The 27978-nt window shown below is 39.5% G+C and overlaps 1 protein-coding gene across 1 annotated transcript in view; it reads left to right on the top strand.

Annotated features, from left to right (window-relative positions):
* Positions 1-15318: 15318 nt before the first annotated feature.
* ARHGAP18 (Rho GTPase activating protein 18) overlaps positions 15319-27978 on the top strand; it is a 122289-nt gene continuing 109629 nt past the window's right edge. The window contains exon 1 of the mRNA XM_036316993.1: positions 15319-15522. Within this exon, the coding sequence (XP_036172886.1) occupies positions 15410-15522 (113 nt within the window). The 5' untranslated portion in view covers positions 15319-15409. The remainder of the gene's footprint in view (positions 15523-27978) is intronic.

Raw genomic sequence — 27978 nt, 5'->3', positions numbered from 1 at the left:
TGCCCTGGTGACCGTTTGCGTCTGGCTGAACATTATTGGGCCAGTTGGTTCCGCTCTCTGTCTGTTTCCCCATTCCACTTGCCAAGGAATTTTCCTAGCTTCTATCCTGCCCCACTATCACAGTGCCTGGCATACAGCAGACACATTACATGTTAGTTTCCTTCCCCTTTGTGAGGTAACCTGAGGTGGCCCAAACTGGCTTTGCTAATGACAGAGCGTTCATTTGTTTACGTTTGTCCTTCTGAGTTACCAAGCAGTTTTTGTTGCAGAGGGAAGATTTTGTCTTTCAGCCAGCAGGTGGCAACCAAATTAAAGCTGAAGAGTTCTCATTAAGATCACTGGTAAAAATCTTGCCTTTTCATATTAATACTTGATGGAAATGACAGGTGGATAAAAAAACATGTGGGTCTGAAGTGGAGTATCCCCTAAAGTATTTCTAACATGAGCCCCCAGATAATATCTTCTTAAGGTTGCCTTACTTTTTTTTTTTTAATCCTCACCTGAGGACATTTTTCTTTCGCTTTTAGATTGAGTGGACGGGAGGCGGGAGTTGAGAGAGTGGGAGAGAGAGAGAAACATCGATGTGAGAGAGACACATTGATTGCCTCCTGCACTTGCCCCTACGGGGCTGGGGAACGAGCCTGCCACCAAGGTATGTGACCTTGACTGGGAATGGAACCTGCGACCCTTCGGTGCATGGGCCAACACTCTAACCACTGAACCAACAACACTGGCCAGAGCAAGGCTGCCTGGCTTTTTATCAGAGCATCACACTCATGCATCATGGAGGCTTCTCAGAGGAATCGTGGAGCTGTGTTTGAAGTAATGGACCTGTTCACCTGATTTGGCAGTTTCAAAAGCAGAGTAAAAAGTTAAGTCATCAGTTAATAAACTAGAACGATCCTACATTTTTTTAAAAAATTTTAATCTGCTTTTATGTGATTTTGGCAGGTGTCTATTGTGGATTTGTGTGTGTAATTTTTTAAAATCCTGACCGGGAATTGAACCCACAAGCTTTTGGTGTACACAGGATGATACTCCAGCCAACTGAGCCACCTGGCCAGGGCACCACTGTTCTTTTTAACTGTATCCCTGGATTAATCCTAAACTGGCTGGAGGCGATGACTGTTGAAGATTACCTATCCCTTATTTAGGGACCTTGGGCAGGGCAGTGGGAGTGGCAGGTGCTGTGATGACTGCATTTACAAAAGATGTCTAGATCAAAGCACAGTCACATGATGCATGCTGCTGACATGCTCTGAGATAAAATCAACTCGAAACAGTGAATCCCTGGGATTAGCTTTATTTTTTCAAAGCAGATCCCTACTACATCTTTTTCTCTCTACAGGAAGACCGTCCCTACTCATCAGCATACCTGACCTGCGTTTAGCATCCTGTGATGATCAGGAATGGCTAACCATTACCATCACCACCGTGTCCAGGAAAAAAGAGTTAGTGACACTCAATTATTGAAACTGCTATCCTTAGCTAAGTTCCCCTCAATGATTTGAAGTTTCCTATAAAAGGCCTTTCAAAGAATAGGAGGCTAGAACAGCAAACACTTCCCCTGTGGAACTTGCTGCCTGCCACTCCTGGCCATTTAGGATCTCTTGAGGGCAGGGATTTTTGGATGGCTGCCTCTGAGCCCTGTCAATCCAAAGGGAGGATCCTGATTACAGGACTGTTTCCGGGCCAGAACACTCGAAAGATGTTTCCGGCCGTGGAATAATTTCAAGTAGCTAAGTTAATAATGTCTCTAATGTCTAGGATTTATAAAGCAAAGGTCTTCTAAATTTAGATACTTGTAATTTATAATCAGGCTTAATTATAGTTGCTGATTAGCATTGGCAGCGGTAGTTTACTGCTGTGCTGTAGGGAATAATGGACTTTGTGTTCTTCTTTTGATGCCTGTTTATCATATCTTCTGGAGCTCAGTAAGATAAAGACAGGTTGAGACTATTGGCAGATGAGTCAGTTCCAGTGTGATAGTGATTCTGGTTTCCTTAGGAAAGGGGAGGTAAAAGGATAGAGTGAAAACGAATATTTTTCCTTTCTGTTTCAGAATGCATCGTTGGCATTGCTTTTTCTCCACAGGTGCTATAGGGTTGTGTTAACAATGACTGATTCAGAAGAATAGCTTATTCTTACCACAGACTTCCAGCACTTATCAGCTACAAAACGAGTCTAGCAGAGACCCAAATCTACTGCATGTCTCTCTATTATGCTGTGCGTGGGGTTGCCCTGACCTGTCTACCCACCTCTGTGGGCTTTTACGTGGGCCCTTGTTCAGGTCACTGGCTTTTACTTGGGTGCTTTGACATATCTGGTCAACAAATACTAATAAGTGCTTTGCTCTGTAGCTGATTCTGATCAAAGGGAATTTAGTTACTGGGACCACGTATCAGTGTAAGAGTGGGTCACCTTTGTAACGATGCTTTGTTATAAACCCATAATTCATTATAATAAAGTTTCAGTGACTATATTATAGCTTTAACACACACAAAGTCTGAGAAATAGTAATTGCTTAATTTTTCTCTTGAAAGGATAAGACTACCTTGCTACAGAGAAAATGTGCAGCGCACTTGTGTGATTGAAATATGGCTCCATGGTGTTTCTTTTGTCAAATAGATATGAGGGTCTCTTAGTTGTCTACTTATTCAATTGAAAGTCTTAACTGGTGTCCTGAGTACTATAGGTCTGGTACTGTGCAGAGTTGTTAGTAATTTGTGTTCCAGGCCCCCATTAATGACACAAAATGCTCAGAACAACTCAAAACAAATCTGCTTGGAACTTATAACTGAACCATCATATTTCTTTTGAAGAGATGTTATGAGCAGCCTGCCTTAGTCAAAAGGTTGGATGATTGATATCAAGTCAAGAGACCTGGGTTCAAATGTGAGTCCTGCTGGCTCTCTCTCTCATAAATTACTTAATCTTTATGACTAATCTTTCAGTTTCCTCATTTGTGAAATAGAGGCAAATAAGTGAGGGTTTATTGAGACAATGGAAATGAAATAGCAGAGTGGCATTTAATAAATACATACACTTTTTTTTCCAACTGGGAGATCTAAGGAATGGGGCCCACTAGCTTTTTGCAAGTTATTATTTCATTCTTATTCATCAATTCATTTCCATTAAATAATACAGCTCCTGGCACTAGTAGGTACATGGCACAAGTATTTGCTGAATGAATCAACTGATGAGCAGCCTGGGACACATCCTCATAGAACAATAGACAAACAAACTGACAACACTGATGTCATAAGTGATATCTTCGGGCCAGTTTAGTGACTCTCACATGAATTCAGGAAATGGAGAGTGAAGAGAAAATTCCAAAACTATCAAAAGTTAGTTAGGAATTGTCTTTTTATTAATTAATTTAGTTTGCTGTCTCAATTAACGGGACAGGTAAGTGGCTTTGGTGTTGTGAAATGAATGCTTTTATCTGAAATCTGTCAGGCTACAATATGTCCACGGCTTCATGTGGAACAGAAATCTGAAAGGAAATAGCTGTGTCCTTGCCAAATGATCCAGAGCACATCAGATGGTTTTTAGGACTTCCCTGGGCGTTCCTGTGTACTCCTACGGCACACGGAATCTGGTCCTAACAGAATGGGCCCAGTGAAAATGTGAGATGTGGGTCACCCAGGGAACAATCCATGGCTTTCCAAGAGCCCCCAAACCAAGCCATGGCACAAAATGGGTACAAGGGTGACTTGCAAAGTCCAGGCCTCAGCAGATTCCAATTAAACCATGCCCCATTGCAAGGACTGCTGGGCCACTCTGGAAGGCCCATGAGCCTTCTTAAACTTGAACAAGGATAGAGTAGGGGCTTTCATATTAAAAATGAGAGCTTTGCATTTGAAATCAGTTGTTTGTAAGAGCAATGGGGAGGCAATAACTACTGCAAGGAGCTCAACCTTTGTGTTTCCACAAGAGACTGACAACTGGTTCCATTCCTGGAGGAACTGCTCCTCTTGCCTTGTGGTTCCCTCTTACCTTTGCAGTCTTCTCTCCCATACCCAGGGCACTTACACCATGGCCTGCTTTTGGTAACATAATCATTTTCTGGTAACATGTTTTTGGTCATATGTTTGGTAGCTTGATTGCTATTTTTGGTAATATATTCTTTGGGTTGAGACAGTGCTAAGCATCCGGTAGTTAAATAAATGTATAAATTATTGATTGAATAAATGACTATATCAGGTATAATGCACATACCTGGCAAATCTTAAAAGAACCAAATTTGTGGCTTTTATGTGAGACTGAAAAAAAAATGGTCTCTTTCATTCTATTTCTATATTTCATTGATTCTAAGATGTATATTAGCTTCATTCTGAAATTAGGATGCAACTTACAATTGATGGTGTTCATAATTTTATTGACAGCATTTTCTCTTGACTAGTGATTTGCAAAATAATGAATGGTAAATCTTATTAATAAGAGACAAGTTTCTTAGATTTGGTAAACTATAATAAGACTAAACTCATCTTAATATGCATATACTGCTTTATACTCTCAATAGAATAATGGGAAAAGCATGGATTTTGGATCGAAGGAATTTTATTGTGAATCCTGGCTCTGCCTTTTTATTTTCCTTTTTAACCTGAGCACAAAGCTTGCCCTTAATCTTTGGGGTGCAGCATTTCCATCTGTACAATGGGTATAAAGCATTTATATTAGAGTTCTGCTATCTAGACATTCAGTGAACAAATTTAGTGAATACATTTTCCTTTTTTCTCTCTACCTCCTCTACCAGCTCATTTATATCTTAGAATAGCCCTGTCTGGTAGAAACATGTAATTTTCATTTCCAGGTTCAGAAACAGAGGTTTAGCAGAATGAATGAGTTAAGAGAGAGCTTTCCGAAGCCTCTGATTTTCCATAATTCCCCATATTCCATTAGGCTTTCTCACAGGTAACTTCAACATAGGTGAGAGCTTAGCAATTTTTTGTTGTTGATTAGATTTCCTTAAGCGGCCTGTGTAACAATTTTACACAATACCTTCATAACAATATTGCACACCACATCCTTTTTGGAAAGGATTTTACCTCTTGCCCTCATCCTGTAAACAAGGAGGCGCCTCTATTTAAAGAAGAGGAAACGGAAGAGGGAAAAGGATATTATCTCACCTGGCCTAACATTTTGGGGAGCAGATGTTTTCCTCATTGCATTGTTCACAGAAAATTGGTTCAAGATAGTATAAACCAAATGTTCAAAATGACTATGATCCATAAATTAGTTCATACTATTCTTGTGTTTGGATAGAACAAAACAATGAGGATGGATTGAAGTTAAAGATTGGTACTGAAACCTCAGGGCTTGGTGCAAAACCAAAAGTAACCCATTAGTACTATAATATGCTAGACCGATAGATGGTAGGTATTAGACCTCCAGGCCTTAAACATCCAGAGTGAATCACTGGTAGGTGCAAAGGAAACCACTTTTATATTTTCTCATTTTAGCCTGAAATATTTCAATAACAAGATTTTTATTTATTTTTTTTTTAGCCTCAAAATTTCTTTTTTCTATTTGATAATCACATTTTTAACTAGGTTGCAAATGGATCAAATAACAAGGAACAACATGGAATTCAGCAATAAAATATCATCAGACTTAAATGAAGAGGATATGGGTGCTTGTTTGAAATGTAGTTAGGTTTCTAAGTGGGCCTAGCCTGCTTCCAGACTCTGCCAAGGGCTAGCTGTATGGTAGTGGGCAATGTGCTGATTACTAATTACAGCTTTACAATCCCTGTAGATAAGATGAGAATTGAGAGAGAAAATATTTTAAAGGGCCTAGAACAGTGGTTCTCAACCTTCCTAATGCCGCGACCCTTTAATACAGTTCCTCATGTTGTGGTGACCCCCAACCATAAAATTATTTTCGTTGCTACTTCATAACTGTAATTTTGCTACTGTTATGAATCGTTATGTAAATATCTGATACGCAGGATATATTTTCATTATTACAAATTGAACATAATTAAAGCATAGTGATTAATCACAAAAACAATATGTAATTATATATTCAATATGTGTTTTCCGATGGTCTTAGGCGACCCCTGTGAAAGGGTCTTTCGACCCCCAAAGGGGTCGCGACCCACAGGTTGAGAACCGCTGGCCTAGAAGTATCCGAAACTTGATAGGTGCTCAATAAACTCACCTTTCCCATCTTTATTTTCCCCTTCCTTTTTAATCCTTTATCCTTGATTAAAAACTTTTGTCATGTGAAACAGTTTTTTAAGTTTGTTATTTATTGATTTTTAGACAGAGAGAGGGAAAGAGGGAGAAACATCGATTTGTTGTCTACTTATTTATGCATTTATTGGTTGAGTCTTTTTAAAAAAAATAATAGATTTTTATTGATTTCAGAGAGGAAAGGAGAGGGAGACATAGAAACATCAGTGATGAAGAGAGAATCATTGATTGGTTGCCTTCTGCATGACCCCTACTGGGGATTGAACTGTGACCTCCTGGCTCATAAGTGGACGCTCAACCACTGAGCAACACCGGCTGGGCCATTGGTTGATTCTTGTTTTTGCCCTGACCAGGGATCAAATGCACAACCTTGGCCTATCCGAATGACAGTGTGCTAACCAATTAAGCTACTGAGACAATTTTGAAGTTTAATGGATCTAAGTAGACTCCCAGTGTGGAAATTAAGCATCCTTGAGGAATGGGTAAGTGCTCATTCATGAGGCAGGCACAGGGAAAAAACCCTCTGGGCAACTAGTTCTCTACGGGAGAGCGGGCTAGAGGTCCAAAAGATGTAAAGAAAGCTTTCAACACATTTTCTTTATCTACTGCTGTCCTACTCAGCCCCTTGTAGGTACTCATACAGCATGTTGTCTCAGGCTTTCCTTATCAGAAGTTTGGGACCTTATCAGAGTTTGTCCTCCAAGCATCTTTGCTTTTAAGCATTAGTTAGGCATCTCCATTTATTTAAGTTAGAAGTCATGGGGTAATTATGAGCCCCTCCCTCTTCCATTCTCACTTCCACAAATCTACTAGGTCCCATCGATTCTATTGCTACACTGTCCCTGAGCATTGCCACTGGGTATGCTGCATGGGTTGGGAGAGAAGATGAAGAATGGACAGGTCTGCCACTGCTGGTGTATTTCAGCACCCTCCTCCCTGACAAGCTCTCCTGTAACCACCTCCTAATGGATTGCTCTTCTCCGTCTTGTTCCTCCCATCTATGCTACTTCTAGCCACCATGCTGATCTTCTAGTAGAGCTGTGTTACTATCTTGCTCAGTAACCTTTCATTATTCCCCACTGCTTCTGAAATACAGAATCAATACTTGCAAGGCACCAGGAAGGCCCTAAACACCTGGTACGAATTTATGTATTTTTATGTTGGGTCTCCCGATCCTGGCTCCTGTCCCCCATCATCTTCCTTCCCAGCATCTTGACTGTAAACACACCTGGACTGTGAGCCCACCTGGACTCTGTGGAAGCAGTCAGCAGGAAGCTGCCTTAGCTTCCTTTGTTCTCTCTCCGGTGGAAAGCCCTGCTCTACCCACCCTAATTCAAGACCTAGTGGGGTGTTATGACTTGGTATATGTTTACTAGAATTGTCTCTAATTGCAGAATAATACATGTTTAATACAGAAAGCTTAGGGGAAACCATCACACATGCACATTACTTTAGTTGTGGCCTCTTTTTCTTAAAACCTTCATAGATCTTGGAATTATTTGCCTCATTTTAGTTGTTTCCCTCAGAATTCAATCATTCAATTTTGCATTTATTATAGGATGTTTGATGTTACAAATACAGACAGCCCCTGACTTAGATAAACTCCTGGGGTTGTATCTCACTCATCTATACCTCCCTCAGGTTATCAGTTTGAAGTGAGCCACTGGCTGCAAGATGACACCACACGTGATGTCAGTGGTGAGATTGTGGGCTGTTGGAAAATTATGAGGATTTTTAGAGGCTAGTCCCAGTAGTCTCCCTCAGACAGCAGGCCACTTCTGGTAACCTTTAGATAAGATGTTCTGCTCTTAGGACATTTGAGGATTCTCCACCGGGCTCATTTTGTGCCTCTAGTTAATATTAGGTGGTAGAATGTTAGCGCTATACACACCTTTGAAAAAGCCTTTTTTTTAAAAAGTGTTTGATGGTGGCTCTAAGTTTCTTTTATATTCCTCTAATATGTGAATGCTCACAATAGGTTGCATGGAATACTATAAAGGCAGTCTCTCTTGAAAGAAATGAAATCCTAGAGGTCTCTGTCTATTTCAATTTGTTTTCTCTAAGGGGTATATTCGTGATCTTTGCAAGGTAAGGCAAGTATTACCTTTGAGAGGGGCAGACTGGCTGCAAGGAGAATTCTGATATGTCTCATTTTTGTGACCAAAAATGTGGCTCTACTGCTTTGATTTGAATTATTTATAACTGATAGTGAATAAATTTCCCAGAACATCACAGAGTGTGATTTAAACTCAAAGACTGGGAAGGTTACACTCACCTTCTGGAAAATGTTTAAAAAACTACTTCTGTTTAAGAGGAAGACACAATGTGATATAATGTGGATGTGGAAACTCTGACGGAAGAATCTACCTTTGTCCCACCGAGATGCTTTTTCTTCCTGCTTTTCTTCTCTCTCATGCCAATTTGTAATGAAAGCTATTCTTTATGAATATATCTAGTCTACAGTGTTTGTGAGTATTGATGTGTATATAAAATGTATTGTGATATGCTTGAAGGATGATGCCTGGAAGGCATTTTATTATGTTTATTGCTACATATTAATCCTTACTTACAGAAATATGACATATCTGATAGCAAACATACAATTTCATTATTGGGAAAGGAAAAATAATTATCTCACATATTTTTAAAGAAGAATACAACCATGAAATAAAGTTAGTGGGAAGACAAGTTGATAGAAAATAACATATTTTCTACCTTATGTAGTGGAATTCAAATTTTTTCACTATTTAAGTTGTAGAGACCCTTATGGATTTTTTTGGTAGGGGTTAGATAGAAATTTCGAAGGGTGCTTAGGAGTGATTCATAAGAACTACAATAGACATTTTGATTGAGCCAGGGACTGTGTTGAGGCAGTCTCTGTGTTGGAGCAGTTCATACTGCAAGAAAATACTCTGGTGCCAGGATATGACATTTTCCTCAAATCTTAGAGTCCTGGCTCTGTAAACATCTGGCTGACCACCTGTTGCATAAACTTTTTTTTTTTTTTGCATTTGCTTCTGTAAAAAAAAAAAAAAAAAAAAACCCTTTGTACTAGCTATAAACTCTGGACAACTTCAACCCTATAACTTTGAGTCTGTTTTAAAATTTTAGAAGGCTAAGATACTCATGATTCTAGCCATGTTCTTTGAGCCTTTGTAACAAAACAGCTAGCCAAATTATTAAATAAGTATCCTGTAGATATTTTCAGAGTATATTTCTGGAGCACAAATAATTTGGGACTAGGATATTATGTAAGGAGGCTTTTCTCAATTAGAGTGAGGTATGGGGCATTTGGGTGACAAGCCTTAATAGTAAAGTCTAGAGCATTGCATTGTGCATCTTCTGGAAGCATATTGAGAATTTGTTGAACCTTATGGACTCTGTCTGGCTCAAAAAAATTAGTATAAACAATTATATTTTAAATTTTGAATATAATTTACTTATTTTACTGGAAATACATTCTTTTACAGAGAAATACATTTTCAATGTAATAAATAAATTATGAACAATGAAATAAATACGCTATACCCAAAGTAAGTTTTATCAAGTATTTTGGCCCATAACAATAGTATCCCTGTTCCAGGAACCATTCTAAAATATTAGAAAAATAGCCTTTATTTTGGAACAAATAGCCACCTTTTTAAAATATATATATATTTTTATTGTTTTCAAAGAGGAAGAAGGAGGTCCAGAGAGATAGAAACATCAATGATGAGAGCGAGACTCATTGACCGGCTGCCTCCTGCACGCCCCACACTGGGATGGAGCCCACAACCCCAGCATGTGCCTTGACCGGGAATTGAACCGTGACCTCCTGGTTCATAGGCCGACGCTCAACCATTGAGCCATGCTGGCTGGGCAATAACCACCTTTTTTACCTTTATTTTAAAAATAGAACTATAGCTTCCATTTCCTTGTTTTTCCCAAGTCACAAATCAACTCAGCCCTTCCTTTCAGCTTCACCAAGTCTTCTCCAGTTACCCATGGCTTCTCTCACTTGACAAGGAGATCAGCATCCTTTCATAATCTACTTCACTAGCAGGACAAGGCTTTTGTATTGGAGCAAATCTAAGTATTGATACAATTCTAGGTGTTTTAAATTGAATCTTTACTCCTAAGCAAAATACTACATTTCAGAACACGTCTACCTCAGAATGCACTTCACTCTTCCTAACTTTGTGCTTTCAGCTGCAAGTGTTTGCAACATGGGTCCCCTTGTATTCAGCAATGAGTAAAAAGCCAATGAAAAGCATGGGTCATTGCACTTTCTTGCCTTGACTAATTTCCAATAGAGCAGCGGTTCTCAACCTGTGGGTCGCGACCCCTTTGGCGGTCGAACGACCCTTTCACAGGGGTTGCCTAAGACCATCCTGCATATCAGATATTTACATTATGATTCATAACAGTAACAACGTTACAGCTATGAAGTAGCAACGAAAATAATTTTATGGTTGGGTCACAACATGAGGAACTGTATTTAAAGGGCCATAAGGTTGAGAACCACTGCAATAGAGGCTAATTTTGATATAAGAGGTGGATTTACCGTGAAGCTAAATGAAGTTAAACCTTCAGAGTCTTGCTCATGCAAGGTCATTTCCAAAGTCCTGTACCCATGAAACTCTTTATGCTTCAGTCCTTAAACCTACATCTGTCTTTGCCTGATATATTTTTAAAGAGAATGTTTATAATCATAATGGTCAGAATACTTTTATTTCTATCAGCAGAAAGAGTTTTAGATGTGATGGCATAATGATAATGACCTAAATAGTTTATGTATACTATGCCACACTCCCCTAATAATTTGACACAAAAAAAAGAAGTTTCAAAGTACCAGGAAAGAAACGAATGTGTTTGTGTCTGAATGTTAATCTCTGTAGCATTGCACTTACATCAATATTTCATTTGGTTAAACACTTTAGATTTGCTGTAGATGACTTTACCTCATTAAATATTCATGTGGATTTTTTTCATAGAGTCAGTTCGAGACAGCTGTAATCTGTAATATTTAAGAACTCAGGCTCAATGGTCATATTAATCCAGGTTTACATGAGCTGGTTCTGCCACCTACTAGCTGGGTGATCTCACATTTCTCATCTATAAAGTGAGCATAATTCTAGTATCTCTCAGGATTGTGTCACTTAAATGAAACATGTATCACGTCTAGCAAAGAGGAAACAGTTAAATGTTAGCTATTATTATTTACTGGTACTAAACTTTTTAACACTTTAACTGTAAAAAAATATCTTCACTAGATACTTGCTAAGTAGCCTAAATTAGCCTGTGGCTATAGCAGTTATAAATTATTCCAGCATGGCTAGCATTCTCTCCCTGGAGGAGTAGTTAAAAAAAAATAACTTTGAGAATAATGCAGAATTTTTTAGAGCTGCCGGGAGAGAGGGAAAAGGTTTTTTCCTTGTTGCCCCAGAGGCAGAATTAGGAACAATGATGCAATTTCCAAGAAAGTAGGTTTAGATTCTGTATATGGAATACATTTCAGTCTACAGTTCCTCAGTACAGAATTGGCTTGCTTGCAAGTTTACCAGAATTATTCATAAAAAGCCTTGATAATACTTCAGGAAGGGGATACTAGCACACTCCCTCTTCATTGGTCAATGCTACTGTATAAATCTAGGTTTTATCATCCATGTAAAACTTTAACTCCACAGTTGATGATTAATTTATTCAAGTTCTTGCTATAATATATTATTGTAAATTGAGTTTAACTTTGCCAGTTGAAAGGTCAGCTTTCACGTGGCCTCGTGTCCCTCCCTATACAGGCTTTTAGTCACCTTATAGAGTTTGTTTGAATACACATTCTCCTTAATCAATTCCAATTAAAGTGACAGCAAATGATTAAGCAAAATTTTGATAAATGTGTTGATTACATTGTAATTATGGTACCCTTTAAATATAATTCCATAATATTTAGGTTCCTAAATCAAAATACTAAAACCAGTAATAACCTTTTGATATTGCTAGAGTTTTTTCCAGTATATTTTAATATGACTGTGAGCTTGTCTGAGGCTGCAGTACTATCTCCACCCTATTTTTAATAACCTATTTGGGTATGTAAATTATGGCTTCCTTCTTCCTGCTTATGTCATCTAGTACACCCCATTTAAAAGGAATGAATGAAATGAATGTTTAAGCTTCTTGCTGTTACTGAATTACTTTGTACGATGTTACATAACAGAAAAGTGTTTGGCATTAATGGCCTGGAATATTAATGTTTTCAAGGACATTAGGTTCCTGGTGTTTGTTTATAGTGGTTGTGGAAGGGAGTACTTTTTGAAAGAAATAAAATGTGTCTCTATGAGAAAGGGTAGTGTGGTATAAGGGATGAACTCTAGCTAAGTCTTGGTGGCATTTGAGATGTGAAAAGGAAGAGCTTTTCAAGAAAGCATATTGATAGTAAGGTTTGCTTCCATGATGGTCATAAGAAAATTTGGAAAACCGTTTTTAATCTACTTGAGCCTATATGTGAGGCCGTGTACACCAGGGCACAATCCTACTAACTATTTTTAGTAGATAATATCCTCAGACAATAACAACAGGGCTTACTTAGTGGGAGGGAAGGACGAGTGCAGAGAATTTCCATGTACTTGAAAAGTAAATTAGTCAAATTCTATGAACTAAGCTCTGTAAATCAGTTTATACCACATCTTATTTTTGGCCTCAAAAATTAAAAAGCATGGTTATTGTGAACCCCAAAATTACTTTGAACCTGTAAAAGAGTTACATTTCAATCTGTATATTGTGATGTATTTGTTATTTAAAAAGTGGAGAGAGTATCAATAGGCAAAGATGTAACTTCATCATTTTGGTTAAAACTGGATAGAATCTCCTTTTATGAAGAATTGCCTCATTAGAATTGGTAGTGCTCATGAGGATATAGTAAAGGAAGAAGGAAAAATAGAAGAACAATAAAGTATGAGGACAAAAAGATCCAGGGAAGTAAGGGAAAAATAGGAGTGAGATGGAGGGACAAAGAGAAGAAAAGAGTTTCCAAGTGGTAGAGTGTATGGCCTACCACTGAAAATTATATAAGATAGAGAATTCCTGTAGTTTTGCATTTCAGATCATTAATCATTTTCCACTTAAGGACATTAAAAAGGTAGAACTCATAGACTACAATTAGCTCACCTTTTGCCCCTCTTACTGTATTTTTCATTTTGCTTGAACTGGTGAACCTATCATCATCATAGGTTCACACACTGGTATATGCATGGAAACAACTTGTCTAACATTGCCAATCTTCATTTTAAAGTTTAGTATACTTTCTAAGGACACATTAAATCCATTTAATTCTTCAGCCAGCCAGCATTCCCTGAAGACCTGCTGTGTCAAAGGGTTACGTTAGATGTGGAAAGGAAGAGAGAAGAATGACAGAGCCCAGAGGGAATGGTGTTTGACAGATGTGATGGAAAGACTTGTGGGCTAATAGCGAGAACGTTCAGTGGTCTACTCAAGTTTGGACTGGTTCTGTCAGCGATGAGGAGCCAGTAAACGTTTTTTAAGCAAGGAGAGACATCACCAAGGCTGTGCTTGGGCGTGATAATGTACAAAATAATTTAGAGGAGAAGGCAAGGAAATGAGCTAAAAGAGCTGTTGTAAGATTATAGCTAAGACTTAATAGGGTGTGCAGGGGCTTGGGCAATTGGGATAGAAAGGAGATGGCGTGTAGAGCCTAAGGAGATGAAAATGCAAAGATTCAATTACTAATTGTGGAGAGGCAGGAAGGAAGCTATGATAAGCTTTTTTTTTTAAAGGAAGACTTTTGCAAATGATAGTTCCCTACAGATATGAAAGAAAGGATTAAAAAATAAATGTAAATACTTTAAGCGTATATAAGTATCTATAAAGTAATTATTTCTCACGATAATTTTAAAGTTTATTTTTTATTTTTAGCATTATTACAGATGTCCCCTATTTTCTCCTCACTTCCTCCTTCTACCCAGCCCCTGCCCCACCCCAGGCCTTCACCACACTGTCTCATGATAATTTTAAATAATGAAAAAAGTGTAAATAGTATGCTTATGGAATGATGACTTTGAAAAGTTGTTCATGAGGAATTTTCGATAGATCATAGAGGTCAATAATAACCCACTTCAACTTAGACTTGTAGGTATATAGAAGAGAGTAGACTATTTTTAGGGGAAAAAGAACAGAAACATGTCTTGGAATTTCATGTCTTTTGAACTTGTTTCCTCATCTATAAGACAAAGAACAGCGTGCTGGTTAAAAAAAAGTGGAATTCAGCCCAGAACTTTGTTCAAACCCAGCTCCTGGCACAGAACAATTGTGTTATGGTAGACAAGTTACTTAACCTGTATTTAAGCTTCACTTTTGTCATACTTTGCAAAATACAGGTGATATCTGTGATGTAGGGTATGTGTTTGAAAGAGAGATAAAAATAGAGAGATACAAAGTTACACTGACTACTGGCATAGGGAGCCTCATATGTAGGTGCTAGACAAATGCTAAGTTTTATTTTTATTCTCAGGAATAGCATTCACTTAAGTGTTGGTAGATAGGTCTCTCTCTCTCTCTCTCTCTCTCTCTCTCTCTCTCTCTCTCTCACTGAAAGGTGTTTTGAAACTTGGCATTGACCTTTATGTGAAAGAAGACAACATTGCAGGGCACACAATCATTTTTGTGACATTTTAACCTGACACAAGAGGTGAAGTCTTTCTTGGGACCTGTCATTGCCCAGTTTTGCAGCAGGCTCATTGGTTTCTGCTACGCTGACCGGGAAGGGGTTAAGAAATGCCCTTACTCATGTTACATGAAGTAGCAGAAATTATCAGATGGAAACAGGAATTGGGAAGGGGAAAAGTCTCTGCGGTAGCTCATTGTTTCCTAGCCAAGACGGCTTCTGCTTACAGTGATGAGAGGAGTCTACAGCCTGGCAGTTGAATCAGATTTGAATTTCTCCTGGGTGGTGGCAACAAGTAATCCTCCACCCCTATATCTCTTAACTAAAGCATTCACACTGGAATGGCCCCGGGCTGAAACAATACTGAGTCACAGCCCTTCCCATTGGACAGCCGGGCAGCCCTTCAGGGGAGAGGCCCCGCCCCCCCCGTGTGAATCGCTGGCTTCGGGAGGAGGAGCTGGCCGATGCTAATGAACGGAGTTGCCAGGCGAGCCAGGAACTTCACTCCCCTTCTCAGTGTCAGGATCGCAGAAATTATGCCCCTTCTCTCACCATGAGCTGGCTCTCCAGTTCCCAGGGAGTCGTGCTCACTGCCTACCACCACAGCAGCAAGGATCGGGCCGTGGGGGAGAGCCATGGCCAGGGAGGGGAGGAAGCCACCTCCAGGTAAGCCCTGGCATTTGAAAGCCAGAGAACAAAACAAAAAACCGCTCACCTGCTCCAGGAAAGAAGTGACAGGGCAGTTGGCGCGGGGCCGGAGGAAGGACTCCGCATGCGGAACCTGGCCGCCTGCAGCTGCAGACGTGTCTGGCGGGGGTTTCATGGACTCTGCATCTATCTCATCTAGTCCAAGTCGGAAACCCCTCACATAATTGCTGGGAAAGCCGGGGAGGGAGGGCTGAGGCTGCGGCTGTCAGACTTGTTGCTTAGCAGGTGCATTTGCAAATGCTGAAAGATCAAATGACTATATTTGAAACACTTCCTATGAGGTGGAATTCTTGAATGGGCTCAAGGCTCAGCGCTGGAACTGTTAGTTGGGAAAGTGTGCCAGCAGCAGGGGGGGTGTTCACTGTACAAGCTGTTGTTGTTAGAGTCTTTTTTTTTTCTTTCTTCCCTCTCTCCTTTGCTGAAAGCAAACTTCTTAGGCAAAAAGCCCAAGACACTGCCTGGGGCGGTGTGTCTCATATTCTTTTGTGTATGTGGATTTGGGTGTGTGCGTGTGTGGGGGCGGGGGCTTTCAAAAAAGAGTTTTTGTGGGAAGATAGTACAGTGAGGCCAGAGAAACGTGGTTAATGTTAAATCACTTTATAGGTGGAAAGGGCAAATGTTCCACAGACCACTGAGGTGCGGAGTACCTTTCCCTCTATCTGTGTACTTTGTTCTGTTTTCAAGGACTTTTTTTTTTTTTTTCCTTCTTTCCCTTAATGACCTTCTCACTATCCGAATATTTTCACCTCAGCCTTAGATAGAAATTGTAAATATTAGCCTGGACGCTTGCAAAAAGCAAATGCTAACCTGATTGTGTAAAGCACTAAAGTAGTTGTCAGTAAGCATGTTTCCTCCATGACGTTCAATGTGATAATAAAACCTCCTTTGTTCTTATGTGACTGACTTGTGCTTATGCCTTAAGCTGAAATAATGCCTTCTTTCATTTGTTTTAAAATCCCCAAATGGGGGCGGGGGGTGGGGGATAGGGAAGGGGAGGTCAAATCAAATGAATGGCTGGCTGGCTGCTATGTTCTGCCTGAGGTACCCAGGCTGACCAGAACTTTTCTTCTGTAGCAACCACAGTATGTGTCCCATTGAGAATGAATTCATTTCCAAAGACATGAGGGACCTGCCTCCTGGGCCTTAGGCATGTTTCCATTTTATTTTCTGTTGCTTTAAGTATTTTCTGTGAGATCATAAGTGTTTTCATCTCTCTTTTGTGGAGCAGTGATGTGACCTCTCAGCAGTAAGCAGTCTGTGACACCAGCCCCATACCTTTCATAACTTGGAGTCCACATGACAGTCAAAATTGCCAGAATGTGCAAGCTTGGCATATTTTCCTGGGACATTCTCCTCTGGGTGGCCCGAGGAGCTGAGCTGCCTCTTGGATCTTTACTGTGAGAGTGGAAGGAACCTTAGGGAAGTGAGGCCAGACTTTTTATTTTCACCTTGAGGACGCCAACCCCCAGGAATGGATTTGGTTGTCGCATGGTCTGTGGGTCTTTAGGCCTTTGCCTGGGGCTGCATATCCAGTTCTGGAGGCTTTATCCTGTGTTGGTAGTTCTGCAGCCTGATGTGGGTTGAGAGAACATAAGAGAGGAACAGACCGTTCTCAGCCTATGCTAAAGCAGAATCTGGAGGCACTGAGGTGGCAGGCTGGGCACTGCTCACGCAGTGGGGGCTCCTGCTGGCTGCCATATTGCTTGTGCATACTGACCCCAAATTCTCACCACCGAATTCGAGTCCTAGGGACAGTAATGTCGGCAGGAGAAGATGGGAGCTCTGATTTGACAGCTGGGAGGAAAGGCAGGGAGGAGAGAAGAGAGCCAGTCCCTAGTAGCTTTTCCCCTTAAGCATGGAATAGTTTATCAGATAAGCTTAGTGTTACTTTGGGAGGTACCCTGTTTAGCCTGGAAGGGTTGAGATAGTGCAAGCGGGTGGGAGGGGGTGAGTGGAGGGAGGAGTGATTTGAGAGTGGATGGGCTCAGAATTTGACTTGCTGAGGATGGTGGGGGAAGGAATGCGTGGGACTTTGGTTCTGGCTAGGTTGGTCAGCCAGTGGGAAGCGGCTCAGAGATACAGAGGTGATGGTTGATGCCTATTTTAAAAAGCTCTTCAAAAGGCCAAACCAAACCCAAACAAATAAAACTCTTAAAAAGAGGAAAAAGTTAGATTCTGTCCTCCGATCCCCGTTTCCCCACCCCTACCCTCACCCCCACTACCACCTATTGAAAAGTTGCTGGAGGGAGTGCAGAAATCTAACTTGGCTAATTGCAAGATTTTGTCTCAAAATAATAGGAGCTTTGATGAGTTACTTAATCAAACTTTTAGTTTAGTAAGATGAACTCATGTATATGCCATTTGAAAGGTGTAAAGGACTATGTGTATGATTAAGGATATTTATAGAAAGTGATTGATTTTTAACCTTACCTTACCAAGCCCTATTTTATTTGATCTTTGGAAAAACTTCGATAGTAGGGAATTAATCTTTTTGTAAGTTACCTGTGCATCTAAAATTCCCTCTATTGCATTATCCCTCTCAATCGGGAAACATTCATTAGATGGAATGTTTCCAGGAAAAGAATTCCTCCTACTCTTAGGGCCTCTCAAATATTTACTGAATCCTGTTTTCAATTTTTGGGTGTCATATTTTCTCCTTTAAACATTAGGATTTAAATAAATATGCTAATATTAGTTGTTCTGACTTGTACACAGTCAAATGTTTACAAAGGAAACCACTTTATGAGTATCTATATTTATAAGACTTTATTTACCTGTTGATTTTTAAGCAGATTTCTTTTTATTTATTATTATTTTTAAAAATATTTGGGGATGGAGGTTGTAGAAACCACTTTATTTTTATTTATTTATTTGTTAATCATCACCCGAGGCTATTTTCTGCATTGATTTTTAGAGAGAGTGGAAGGGAGGGGGAGAGACAGAGAGAGGAGAGAGATCATCGATGTATCTCTCACATTGACTGCTCTCCTCTCTCACTCCCTGTCCTCCCACGAGGAAGACTGAGCTTGCAGTCGAGGCACTTGCCCTTGACCGGAATTGAACCTGAGACCCTTCAGTCCAAGGGCCCGATGTTCCAACCACTGAGCAAACCCGGCCAGGGCTCAAGCAGATTTCTTAATGTTTACCTTTGCAAAGCAGTTTTTCCAAGAATAGTGCATTTTGTCTATTCTTACTGCTCTCCCTTGACTTTCCTGTCTTTTTAAGAAAAACTATTTTGTTTGCTTAGCATCCGTTTTAGCTAATATTTTTGATAAACATTGACCTCAAAGATATTTTCCTTCTTATTGGACTTAACTCTAGTTGATATCTGAGGTTTTTAAAGAATGTCTTTTATGAATAAATGTATAGCATTCGTGATGCAGGGTCTTGTTTTGTTGACCACAAGTGCCACTGGTGCTGAATAAGCAGAACCAAGAGGCACTATGTCATCGTGATGTACATCCTGAAACTCTGGGCTCTGGGGCCAACGTGCCTGGGTTCACATCTCTGCTCTGCCCCTTGTTAGCAGTGTGGTCGTGGAGAAGTGTTAATTCTCTGCTTGTAAGTTGAACTTCATAACAGCTCTCCCTTCATTGGGAGGATTAAGTGGGATGATCCATGCAAAGCCCACAAAACGTGCCTGGTTCATAGCTAGCTGCTTCTGTCCTTAACACCACGTAAAGGAAAGGAAGGAAATGATTGAGCCTTGCACCATATAACATAAATATTATGTTACATTTTCATAAATATTTTGTCATGTGTTAAGAAATATGGCTGTAATCCACGTGCTTAACTAAAAATGGCATAACTGAAAATTAACCATCATGTTAAAGTTCAGTCCTTGGAGTTTGAAAGACCTTGGAAGTGTCCTTTTGAACCGGAGCCACATTTACAAGTTGAACTAATGTTAGCAGGCCTGCCTTGGGGCATGGGTGGGCCACACTGAGGCCTGCAACCTTGACTTTTAGGGCAAGATGGAATGTGGGTGGGTCCTCTTTTGGCAGCCTCCATGGTTCCCTCCTTTAAGAACTACCATTGCCTACAGGCCAAATGGAAGTCGACTGCCATCTTCATATACTTAGCTTTAGTTCTTGACTTTGTAAGGCTTACCTATTTCTGGGTCCTAACAACTTGCTGAGTAAGCATAACCATTTGGTCACTCAGTCATTCCACATGTAATTACTGAGCTCATACTGTGTGTCAGACAGTTCTCTAGGAGCTGGGAATGCAATGAAAACGAACACCTGGGTTGGGAGAGGAGGGTACACAGTGGAAAATGAGCAGGTGAGCCTTGCAGATATATGGGGGTAAGAGTTAGGGAAACAGCTTTTAATGTTGCTTTAAGTGAGATGGGAAGCCAGTGAGTGGGGAGGGTTTTGAACATGGGGAAACAGAGCACATTTTGGCTTTAAAAGGTCCCTCTGGCTGTTTTGTTGAATGTAGTCTGTAGAAGGAGAGACACTACTCAGGAGGTAAGGTGATGGCTTGCTGGGCCAAGGTTTTAGTTGTTTAGGTAGTGGAGGTGGTGCGCATGAAATGTTTCGGAGGTAGAGCCTGTAGGATTTCCTGATGTTTGTGGTACATGAGCAAATGAGACTAAAGACTGTTGCAAGGTTTGGCCTATGCAACTCCATTGATTTAGATCGGGAAGACTCCCAGAGTGAAGGGAGGTAGACAGGGCAAGATCTGAAGCTCAGTTTTGGACATGTGACTCATGACTTGAGAGAAGCTTTAAGGAAAAGGTATTGTCATTCTTGATGAGTCAGAGTTTTTACACAAATTCACAGCATTTAAAAAAAACAAAACAGCTATGTGCTAAAGTATGAGTAGAGTTTTTTCCTTCTGAATTTGTGTTTTATCTGAAATTATGAATATTTTTGGTGAAGGAAGGGATGGCTATAACTTTTTACAATGCAATATGGAAGTTACATGTCTTCTTATTTTTTTTAACCTTAGAATTTAGGGCATGTTTTCTCATTCTAATTTTGTAGGATTTGGTGACCAAAACATTTTTAACCTACCTATGGATTACTGTTTTCTGAATCAACCTACTCCTCTACTTCATGACATGGGAGTGCTTTTATAGAAACATACTTTCTCTATCATATAGTTTAGAAGCCTTATCTATACTTTTCTCTTGAATTGTGAAAAGACACACCCAGTATTCCAAATGGGCAGGTCTTACCTTTATTATTTATGTTATTTGAATTTTAACTGCCCTCATCTGTGAGGCTTGTGATTTTTGTGGGCCTGTTTAAAGCTATCTTAACGTAAAGAACTTATGTTATCTTTATGCCTCTCATATGTAAGGATTCATAAATCTCAAGACACGCCTCCCCCCAAAACACTGCTGCAAACTTTGCCTTGTACCCATGGCCACTTCTTTCTTTGCTCACCTGCACTGTATCTCTCTCTTTTCTAAGTGGGGCTTGTGCTTATTTAAAGGTTTATGTTTGTCCTTTTTATGTTTTAAGTTCTTAGTATTTATCAGGCTTTTAAGAATATTGCAGCAAAATGAACTCATAAAAATGAATGCATTTAATGATGCACAATTGATTGCTATTGGATTGGATGGCATTTAGGCTTAAATAGTTTTTAATAATTGGACCAGCAAAATGATTTTCCCCCCTCTTATTTTTAAACTAGTGGCCCAGTGCATGAAATTTGTGCATGGGTAGGGTCCCTAGGCCTGGCTGGCGATCAGGGCTGATTGGGGCCTTCTGGCTGCTGGCCGGGGCCTTCCTTCCCTGGCTGCTGGCTGGGGCCTTCCTCATTCTGTGCCACCCCCTAGTGGTCAGTGCATGTCATAGTGAGCAATCGAACTCTCGGTCTCCCAGTCCAACTCCTGAGGGGACACTTTGCATATTAGCCTTTTATATATATAGATTCCCTGTTATCTATAAACATGGGCATCATTCACACATTAGAAAAAGACCCCACTATTCTAGAGGCCAAGGCTGCACTTGTCTGCAGTGGAAGTTCCCTGTGCCCCATGGTCATAGATCAGTGAGGTCTCACTCCCTTGGCTGCCTTTGATTGGTATTGATATTTAATGACATTTTTATTTTGATAAGAAGAGATAGAGAATAAGAAGTCTCCTTATGGGAGGAGAGTGGGGGTGAATAAAGATCTTGGGAGTGAGTTAGGGCAGAGGGAGCAAAAGGGATGATGTCTGGGTGACTCTGATAAATTCTTTTTATTTTATTTTTTAAAAAATCGTTATTGTTGCAAGTATTTGACTTCTATGATTGTTGCTATGAGCTGGCCAAGTTTATCCTCCACCCTCCCCTCCTCCCTTATTTTTTTTTTGCAAGAAATAAACAGAAACCATGGAGACGTGTGTGACCAGTGTTGCATCTGGAGCCTTTCTCATACTCAAGTCCCCTAAGTATCTAAATTTCTGTGTTAAAAGGAAGTGTGAAATGTTATTGCCTTTACACATGTGTTTTGGTAGTTGCTTTTTAGCTGCAAAGAACTCTTAAGCGTCTTTAGGGAAAACAGGGTTTCTTGCAGTCATCTGGGTCATAGGGAAAGGAAGCATTGCTGGTCTTCTACCCTCTGTGACTGGCCATGTGGCATCCGGCTTTCTCTTTGAGATTCTTTAGTCCACTGGCCTAATCATCTCATCATTCTGAGCTTGAGCATGTCTCTTAATGGTCGTCTCAGCCTTGTTGCCTTTATCGTCTTACATATCATAGCCAGCAGACCCATATTGTTGTTTTATAACTTCAACGTTATGAAGGAGGATCATATTTGCCAATGAATCTTTCTGAGCTGCCTCAGACAGCCCATGATTTGACCATTTGGGGATTTTTGGGGTCTTTTTAAGTAGTTGGTGGGTAGGGCAGCCTGTAGAAGGGAGGTAGTATCGTGGCCAAGCCATTTAGGACAACGTACCTTTATCTGATTCCTCACCTATGAAATGAGCATAACAATGCTTTGTCTGCCTCACAAAGTTAATTATTATAAAGATAAAACATGTAGTTTTGGAGGCTTTTAAAAAATATACAGATGAGGAATATTTTTGTAAATCCTTTTCAGTACAATATCTTAAATTTTTCCTAGACATTTCACCAAACCAGAATTGTCATGCTAATAAAAGTTTAAATGAAGGACCGAGTGAATGAATGTGAGAGGGAGTGGAGTGTAGTGATTACACAGACTTTGGAGCTAGGCTTTCCAGGTCAGAGTCCTGGACAGCCTGTTTAATGTTGTAGGGCCTCAGTTTATTTTCCTTCTACAAACTGAGGATAATAATACCTTACTCAAGAGTTTATGAGTCTTGAATGAGTTAATACATGTGATGCACTTAGAAGAGTGCTTGATATAAAGCACAACAATTATCTATGATGATTCAGGGCTGTCAGATTTTTGAGATTGATTTGTAAATGGTTTGGGAAGAGCATGTTTGCTTTAATACACATGGAGTGTAACGTCTAAATTTTAAAAATAACATTTGTGAAATGAGTTATAAAAATATCTCAGAATATGTTTATTTCAATAATGACCAAGAATACCAAGAAGGGCTTTAAAATATTGAATGTTAGGCTCAGGTGACTATTTTGAATTGCTTTTCATAGTGTAGTTTGGGCAGATGTAAATTTCTAAATCATTTGTACTCTTAATAAGATGGAAAATCATTGTCATGTAGAGCAAGAAAAAAATTATTTGCTCATGTTCTTCAATGAGCAAATTGACTTTAGATTATTTGAATTCTTACAGGTAAAAATAATCACTATAACTCAAGTATCTAAAGGAAGGATAGTTTTTCATCTTTGTTGCCCTTACAACATGTTTATGTGCTTTATGAACAACTCTTGATCTCATAACCAAGAAGTGCTGTTTCACGGAGCAGGGCTAAGCTGGGTGTGATATCCATGGCAGAGATCTGGGGGGAATGTGTTCCCCCACCCAGTTCCCCTGATCCCTGTGCTCCGCCCCCTTTTCCATTTAGTGCACACATTTGAAAACGGAGCTGTTGACTTTTTTCTTCATCTATATCATACATGATACATTTATTTTGAATGCCTGCAGCGCACTGGGCCCTGAGCTAGGAAACTGTCTGCTTAGCCAGTTCTTCTCAAAGCCCTCCCTACATCTTGTACTTGAAGCTGCTATGAACTCAGCAACTTCTGCTTACAAATGGCTCACCAGGGCAGCCTGCTTGCTTCCCTCTCTGAGCGACTGGGGACTTTTTCCCTGAGGGTATCTAGAGGAAGTTGAACTGGAGGCAGAAGAGAGACATATGCCAATTAGAAATGCATTCAATAAGGGGGGGTGGGGGAGGGGATAGCAGAAATTATATTTAAATTCCACGGAGCTGTAAATTCTTCAGTAGTGACATTTTATGGATTAATAGATTTATGTTCACCAGCCAGAGAAACCCCAAACACCATTTATTTGTGGCATTGCTGCTATATAACTACTATCTAATAACATTCTTAGAAATAAATGTTTCAAACCCAAATAAAATCTTCAACTAAGTTGAGGGTTATCTTTCAATATTTCTTTGTTGCCTCTCAGGACCATTGTGGACTGAGAAGTGAAGGTGCTGTGTCCTTTGCTGCCTTTAGTTTTATCTTTCTGAGTACAATGTGATACAAGGGAGCTCTGGACACCCCAATAAACACGTCTTCCACAGCTCCTAAATATGCCTGTCTCCCATTAGGGATTAGGCATGTTTAAATGCATCATTTATTTTGGAAAATTTAAGGAGGTGGAAATTGATATATGGTTTTGCTATCCTAGTTGAGTCAGATTAAAACTATATGATGTAATTAATTTAATAAACTGGGAAATAAATGGCTTAACATCTTGCTGCTATGAAACTGGAAGTGTGTAGAAAAATACTGGGATTCACATTAATAAGAATGTTGAAGTTTGGGTGGTTTGGCTGTAGGGATCTGGTGAATCCCTCCATGCTAAAGTCTGTCAGGTACCATCCCTATTTTGAGGCAAATAGTAGGGATCATATATTGTTGATGAGCAGCATAAAATTAAAATCCTACCTAGAAAGAGATTTGGGTAAGTTAGATAGACATTTAGGATATGTAAATATGGAATTTATTAACTTTTAAATTATTTTAAAAAGTATCTACTTTGACTAAACAGCTGTGAAGGGCTTTGCTGGGTGTAAATGATAAGCCTAGAATAGATCAATGTAAGAATTCCTGCTCTGAAGAGCTTCCCACATAATTCAAATGGATTCTAAAACAACTTTTTCAGTATCATATTTAGGAAGCTGTGGCATGGTTCTCTCTTTTGAGGTATAAAATGTTAAATAATTTGTGGTTGAGTAATTGAGATTTGGTTTGGGTAAGGAAAGATATTGGCAACTGAAAGTTGAAAGGAACTTTGGCTATTTATAGGTGGTCTAGAAACATGTAACTCGACCAACTTATTCTATAATTAATGTTTTTACTAGAGTTACTGAGTGTGTGTCTGTTTATTTCTCTCTGGTCCAAATAATACAGTCAAAGCTATGATCTATCATCTGATAGAAGTTATTTGGATCAAGGTAGAAGTAAATTTGTATGTATATTTTTAAACTAAATAATTGATTATTAATATTTTTACTTGTTATTTAAGACATGGATATATATGATTTAGTATTTCCAGATGAAAATTCTTTTTAATTGTAGCATTTTCTCATCATTCTGTATTATAGCATAATCAAACAGTATCATTACACTGGATATTTTATGTAATTGTATAGTGTATTAATCTTTTGTTCCGGTTTCTTTTTTTCTTTTTTCTTAAATTTTTTTAAAAATAAATTTTATTGATTTCTTACAGAGAGGAAGGGAGAGGGATAGAGAGTTAGAAACATTGATGAGAGAGAAACATCGATCAGCTGCCTCCTGCACACCCCCTACTGGGTATGTGCCTGCAACCAAGGTACATGCCCTTGACCGGAATCGAACCTGGGACCCTTGAGTCCGCAGGCCGACGCTCTATCCATTGAGCCAAACCAGTTAGGGCTGCTCCAGTTTCTTCGTGAAAAGTTCATGTATTTAAGAACAGAGGGCTGGTAGATTATGTATTAAATGAGTGAAGTTGATGACTGAAAAATACAGACCTCATAAAAGTTTGGGTTTTGTTAGAAAATGTTAGCTAGAATTTTTACAATACTGAATAAGCCTCCCCCCCCCCCCCCGCCCCCCCTGACAAATTCTGTCTGCAAGTGAGATCTGGCCCAGGCACCATGACCTTGTGACCCCTATCTTGAAAGTCAAGGTGGTTATTTGCTATCTGTTGTGTAACATACTACTACAAAACTTAGTGGTCTAAAATAATTTTCTTTCTTGCTTCTGAAGGATTATATAGTAATCAAGTTCTTTCTTGGGGGCCATCAAGCAAAGAGGCCTGAGGCGGGGTCACCAAAGCTTCTTTATGTCCGGGTTTGTTTGGGTCATCTCTTTCTGCTTGCACAGCTTCTCCACATGATCAGCTTGGAATTCCTCTTGGCATGGTGGTATCAGGGTAGTCAGACTTCCTGCACAGCGAGCATTCTACAACGTCCGGGTGGAACCTGCCAGGCTTCTCAGGTCCTAGCTTCCCAAGTTACTCAGTGCCACCTGGCCATAATGTATTGGCAAACTAATTATTGGCCAACTCAGATTCCAGATCGTGGAATAGACCTCACCTCTGAGTGAGGGAATGGCTTGCACTTAGGGAAGCCATCATCAGTAGGCAACAAGCATCTGCCCTTATCTGCCTTTCCTGGGCTTACTAGCTTCTACGCTAATATAGAAACTTCCGTTCCTTGGAGCTTGACTTCAGAATTCTCCACTAGAAGAGCATTTTTCTTTACCCTAATTTTTCTTTATCCTTAGCAGTAGATAGATTCCATATCCTATATTTGGGAGTTGATATTTGATATTTTTGGAAGGGTTGAGTTCTTATTATTTGTAGTTTAATTTAGGTCTTTTTTATTTTCTTTCCACCAAAAGCTTATGCTTGATTCTTAAAAAATATTTTTCAAAAAAGGATGTAAATTTGAATTTGGGAAGAATAGAGTCCTGGGAAATGAGATACTCCTTGCAAAGAACATGTTCCTTTTATTTGATAGCAGCAAAGTTGCCAAAGGCCCTTATTTATTTACATCTATCCAGTGATATTTGTGCTAAGGGACTATTGGTCACAAATGTAGTACTTTGGAGTACATGATATTTTTGAGATGATAGAGTACTTTTGGAAGACATCCCAGAGGCTATATAAAAATTAATTATTAGTATTTGAATTACTTGGTTTTTCTCCTCCCAGCACATGGGTTACATTTAGCAGTTTTCTGGTAACAGGTATAATTGAGCCTTCATACCTCAGTAGCATCATTGCAGGATTTCCTTTCTTCCTTATTTACAAGCCTGTGCTTTATTATGACTATTACTAAACTGTATTTGCTTCTTGCCACACTTCCTTCACAGCAAGGAGGGAGATAAATGGCTAGGATAACCTCTGAACTCCAGGGGACCGGGAGAGTGTGTTTCCCTTAAAAAAGGGAATTTTTAAAAAACTGTACCTTTAGATTAGAATATGTTTACATTTCTTTAAAAATACATTGTAGCCCTAATCAGTTTGGCTCAGTGGATAGAGCGTTGGCCTGCGGACTCAAGGGTCCCAGGTTCGATTCCGGTCAAGGGCATGTACCTTGGTTGCGGGCACATCCCCAGTGGAGGGTGTGCAAGAGGCAGCTGATCAATGTTTCTCTCTCATCGATGTTTCTGACTCTCTATCCCTCTCCCCTCCTCTCTGTAAAAAATCAATAAAACATAAAAAAAATAAAAAATAAAATAAAAATACATTGTATTTCAGTTTAAGACTGTCATTGTTTTTGTAAGAACCTACTGCCTCAATTTAAATTATTGGAATGATGGTAATGTTTTGTCAGATGACTTAATTCCTCAGATTTTAGGTCATTTAGAGAACCACATTTTCACTAAATTTTTTTCATTCCTATACTATAGATTGATAATCATATCATCTCCATTTTGCAAGCAAAGGAAAGAAACTACAGTTGACTCTTCCTACTCCTCCCCACCAGGATAACTTGCATCAGATGCAATTTAATGAAAGCTCTCAAATAAACTACTTTATTCCTCTCTATGATTGCAGGCATATACAAAACAATAGCATCTGAATTCACCTTAAAAAATAACATTCATAAAGCAGTGATATACACAGCACAAAATAGTTCAGGGAGGGGAAGGAACAACTTTTAAAAATGAAAATGTAAGTGTGAAAAAGGGATAGGATGAAAGTCCTTACTTATTTCTATTTAAGATGTCATGTGATAATATTTTACAGTGTCCTGTGGGTCAATGTATGCATGTGTATATGACCATATAACACACATATATAATACATTCTCTTTCCCACACATACACATACACATACACATACACATACACATAC

Source organism: Myotis myotis, unplaced genomic scaffold (assembly GCF_014108235.1).
Source record: "Myotis myotis isolate mMyoMyo1 unplaced genomic scaffold, mMyoMyo1.p scaffold_m19_p_7, whole genome shotgun sequence".
NCBI classification, from domain to species: Eukaryota; Metazoa; Chordata; class Mammalia; order Chiroptera; family Vespertilionidae; genus Myotis; species Myotis myotis.
Note: the sequence above shows the minus strand (reverse complement) of the source record. Positions and strands in the feature narration are given on the sequence as shown.